We start from the raw sequence: 4412 nt of genomic DNA, 5'->3' as shown, positions 1-4412 counted from the left end.
GCTGGCAGAGCAGCAGAGAGCAGCCAGCGAAGGGGACCTGTCCGCCTTGCAGCAGAGGCAAAGTGATGTTAAGGTCAGTGCTTTAAAAATGGGGGTTGGAAGGTGGAGAGGCTCGGGGCTGCCCCGGGAGCGGACAGAGCCTTAATGGCGTTGTCCGCTTAGGAGCTGCAGAGGAACATGCACACCCGAGCCGCCTCCTTCGCCAGCATCCTGAAAAGCACCGAGGAGTTTTTGGAGGAGAACAAGGCAAAGATGGAGCCCGGGGAGCTGGCAGCACTGCAGGAGAAGCTCCAGCGTGCCAAGGAGCAGTACCGGTCCCTGCAGGAGAGGACAGAAGTAGCCCAGAAGGAGCTGGAGAGCGCTGTGACTGCTGCAGTGCAGCAGGAGACCGAGAAGGTGACGTGCGGAGAGCTGTAGCCCCCAGGCTCTGCTTGAGGCGGAGAGTGAGGTCCAGTGGGTGCAGTCGGATTCATCTGGGGTCCTGGGATTTGTCCAGGCGATGTGGCATAAATTTTCTGGTCCTGTTTGCCACCCAGGCGAGGTGTCCCCCCAGGCATTTCTCTCATGAAATGCCTTGAGAGCTGCAGCCGCAGATGCGCTGGTTGCGGAGGACGCGGGGGAATAAAAAGCACCTTGCTCTGTCTTTGGGCTGACCTGCAAGGGGAACGTGAGCATCGGGCACCTCCACACGCCGGGGGTGAAAGCGATGCTCGCGCCTGCATGCGAGGAGCCGCAGCCCTTGTGGTGGGGACCCTCGGTTGTATGGGGGTGAGAGAGGCAGCGTAGCAGAGAGGCTGAGTTTATTCACAGGCTCTTTGCACCGTCCCCCCCCCCTTTCAGAGAGCCACGAAGTGGTTTGGAGGTCTGTGAGCATCTCAGGCATTTTCTGTGGCTGGAAAACTGTTTGGGGTTTTTCTTTCTGTTGACTTTCTGTCGCCCTCCCCCATGCAGCCCTTTGCTGAACGTGCATAAACCGGGTCGGTCTTATCTGGAGCCTTTGTGCTTTCAGGTGAAAGCTGCCAAAGAGCTGGAGGAGAACAGCAATAAGATCGATTCCCTTTTGAACTGGGTGGCATCGCTGGAGCAGAAGGGAGGGCTCCTGGAGTACAGACCGCACCCCATCGAGCAAGCACCAGGGGTGCGAGCGGGGACGGGCACTCAGGACGTCCCCGATGGCCACGTGGTGGGAGCAGACAGCGCTGCCGAGAGCCTGGATGAGCAGTATGAGAGGCTGAAGGTCAGGACCGACACCTCATCCCCCTCAAAGCTTTCTGCCCAACGCACTGACCCTGCCTCTGGCCGCTGACGCAGCTGGGAGCAGGACGGGGTGTTAGATGGGTCTGGCCTCCGAAACACGTGGTCAGGGTGATTTTTCCATATGGGAGAGACTTGGGAAGTCCCTGCCTGGAGGACGCACACTCTGTGTTGGTGGGTGGGTGCCACATCACGGTGCAATCAGGGCAACGAGAGAAGGTGCCCACCACGGTCAGAGAAGGGGTTACTCTCCTGTGGGCGCCTGCCTTGGGGGGTTCCCCCACCCTTGCTAGGGCTCTAGGAGGGCGCTGAGGCTCAGGCACGCGCGTGGCCTCGCTGAACCCACCGGGTGCTGGTGGGCAGAGACCCTCGGTCGCAAGCATCACCTTTGCTCTCCGGCATCTTTCAGGCCCAGCACCAGGAGCTGCTGTCCCAGCAGCAGGACGTCATCCTGGCCACGCAGTCGGCGCAGGCTTTCCTGGACAAGCATGGCCACAGCCTGGCTGGGCAGGAGCGGGACCGGCTCCAGGGCCGGCTGGCAGAGCTGAAGGACCAGTACGCAGCTTCCCTCTCGCAGTCGGAAACGCGGCTGAAGCAAGTGCAAGTCCTGCGGGACGAGCTGCAAAAGTTCTTGCGGGATCATGGGGAGTTTGAGGCTTGGCTGAAGCAAGCGGAGCAGGATCTGGAGGGGATGTACAAGGGGGACAGTGACCCCACGGCCCTCCGGCAGCTGCTCCTGCGGCAGGGGAGCTTCTCAGAAGATGTGATCTCCCACAAAGGCGACCTGAGGTTTGTTACCATGTCGGGGCAGAAGGTGCTGGACGCGGAGGGAGCTGCTGGGGATGCAGGGTCCCAGCCCCTGATGTCTGGGAGCGTGGTCAAGAGCAAGCTGGAGGATGCAACGCAGCGATACACCACGCTACACTCCAAGGTACGGGAAGGGCTTTGCAAGGCTGGGGATTAAACCCTGGGGGCCATTTTCCTCCTATGATCTCCATATCACCTCCTATAATTCCTTTAACGCTTACGGCAAGATGGCTTTTTTATGGGTTTTTTCCTTTCCTGATGATTTCTGTGCATTTTCCCGGGTTGCTGTGTGCTCGTGTGCATCCTCCCGTTATGTCTTGTTGCTCCTTTGCAGTGCACCAAGCTGGGCTCCCACCTGAACACCTTGCTGGATCACTACCAGCAGTTCCAGGAGGTGGCGGAGTCTCTCAGGACTTGGCTGCAGGAGAGTGAAGCTGCCGTTGGGAAACTGCTTTCGGAGACAGTTTCTTCAGATCCAGCCGTTCTGCAAAAGCAGCTCACCAGTGCTAAGGTACGGGGGCCTCGGGCGGTCTCCTGGCAGAGCGTTGGAGCCTCTTTGGGATTTTGGCCGCTGCCCTGAGCAGCCCCAGCGCAGCCAGCAGCAGGGAAGGGACTCGATCCATTCGCTTTTTTTGTTGGTTGAATGCAAAGATGTACCTGCAGGCTCAGGAGGTCCCGGCAGAGCCAGACCCCTCTGAGAGGTGCTTAGAGCACGGAGCAGGGGCTGCAGTCACATCCCAGCGGGACATGGGGAGGCATTCCTTCCCCGTGAGGGTGGCTGGGCACTGGGACAGCCCAGGCCCCTATAGCCAGCTTTGCACACAGCATGGGGTTGGGCCTTCCAACCTACGTTATTATTTTTCTTAACGATTTTGTGATTGAAATGAACGGGATCCCTCAGCAGGGTTTAAGTGGGGCACCCCATGGGTGCAGGTCTCTTGCGTGTGACCCCACTGGTGACTTTGCCCTGTCTTGTGTCAAAGCAGCAGCTGCAGGGAGACCTCGCTGAGCATCAGGTGCCGGTGGAGAAGCTCCAGAAAGCGGCTCGGTCCCTGCTGGAGGGTCCAGGGGAGCCAGCCCCGGACCACGGGGGCATTCAGGATACAACAGGTACAGAGCAAAGCAGCCGCCTGCGTTAGCAGGGGTGGCGGGGGAGAGCGTGAAAACCACCCAGGGAGGGAGGAGGGAAGAAACCTCCCACTTTTGGGGGAAGGTGGGATAAAGGTGCACAGCAACGCGTCTTCAGGGCTTGCGTTTGCACGTGGCGGGGGCTGAGATCCAGTTTGGCCATTTGCATTGGGTCCCCTGTCTCGCTGCTGGCTTTGGGGATGGGGATTCGTCGTCAGCGGGAGTTTGGCAGGAGCCAAGGGTGGTGCTTGCTGCTCTCTGAGCACCAGGCAAGAAGCTCTTTGGCGCTGATTTTCCTTCGTGCTGAACTCTGCAGATGCCATCATGAGCCGCTTCCAGAGCCTCTCCCAGCAGATGGCCGAGCGCTCGGACCTGCTGCAGAAATCCATCGCCCAGTCCCAGAGCGTCCAGGAGAGCCTGGAGAGCCTCCTCCAGTCGGTGGCTGAGATCGAGAAGAACCTGGAAGGAAACCAGCCAGCCATGCTCTCCTCCTCCTCCATCCAGGACTCGCTTGCCACGAGCACGGTAAGGGTGGTCCCTGGGCTCCCCCGCCTCAGGCGCCCGTCTGCAGGAGCGGAACCATGTGGGCAGTTGCTAGCGGTTAGCTACAGCATTCTGAAAGCACAAAAAAAACCCTCTAAAAAGGGATATAAGCAGAACTTTGACTTCATATCTTTAAGCCAGGACGCAGACCTGTTGAAAGTCTCTCTTCTGCTGGCAAGCAGGGCTTAGATATCAGGCACCGGGAGAAGGCAGGGCAGGTTGGGGAGATCAGAAAGGAAAGGAAAACCGGGATAAAAACACTATTCTTGCCCGATTATTCTTTCCCAAGGGCGGCCCAGCCCCTTCATGCCAGTTCAGTTTTGCTCAAGAGCCTTCCTCAAATGGCATCCCTTTCTGTGCGTGTTCTCCACAGAAGCTGAAGCAGGACATCGCCAGGCAGAAGAGCTGCCTGGAAGCCACCCGGGAGATGGTGACACGGTTCATGGAGGCAGCAGACAGCCCCACAGCCTCTGCCCTGCAGGGCAAGCTGGCGGAGGTGACGGAGCATTTCGGCAGGCTGTGCCAGCGGCAGCAGGAGAGGGAGGCCGCGCTGAAGGGCCTCCTCCCCAAGGTCGAGCAGTATGAGCAGCTCGCGGAGAAGCTGCAGCAGTTCACGGAGAGCAGAGCACGGATGTTGGCAGCTGGGGACCAGCCAGACCGCGACATCGCTCGCCTCTCCC

The 4412-nt window shown here is 59.5% G+C and overlaps 1 protein-coding gene across 1 annotated transcript in view; it reads left to right on the top strand.

The window, feature by feature from the left end:
- MACF1 (microtubule actin crosslinking factor 1) overlaps positions 1-4412 on the top strand; it is a 119590-nt gene that overhangs the window by 48716 nt on the left and 66462 nt on the right. Inside the window, 8 exon segments of the mRNA XM_035904031.1 lie at positions 5-73; positions 163-396; positions 1010-1237; positions 1664-2185; positions 2396-2572; positions 3048-3171; positions 3506-3714; positions 4106-4228. Of these exon segments, the coding sequence (XP_035759924.1) occupies positions 5-73; positions 163-396; positions 1010-1237; positions 1664-2185; positions 2396-2572; positions 3048-3171; positions 3506-3714; positions 4106-4228 (1686 nt within the window).

This window comes from Egretta garzetta, unplaced genomic scaffold, assembly GCF_000687185.1.
Source record: "Egretta garzetta isolate BGI_Z169 unplaced genomic scaffold, ASM68718v1 scaffold101, whole genome shotgun sequence".
Classification (NCBI taxonomy): Eukaryota; Metazoa; Chordata; class Aves; order Pelecaniformes; family Ardeidae; genus Egretta; species Egretta garzetta.
The sequence above is the reverse complement of the archived record's forward strand: the minus strand, read 5'-3'. Positions and strand labels throughout refer to the sequence as shown.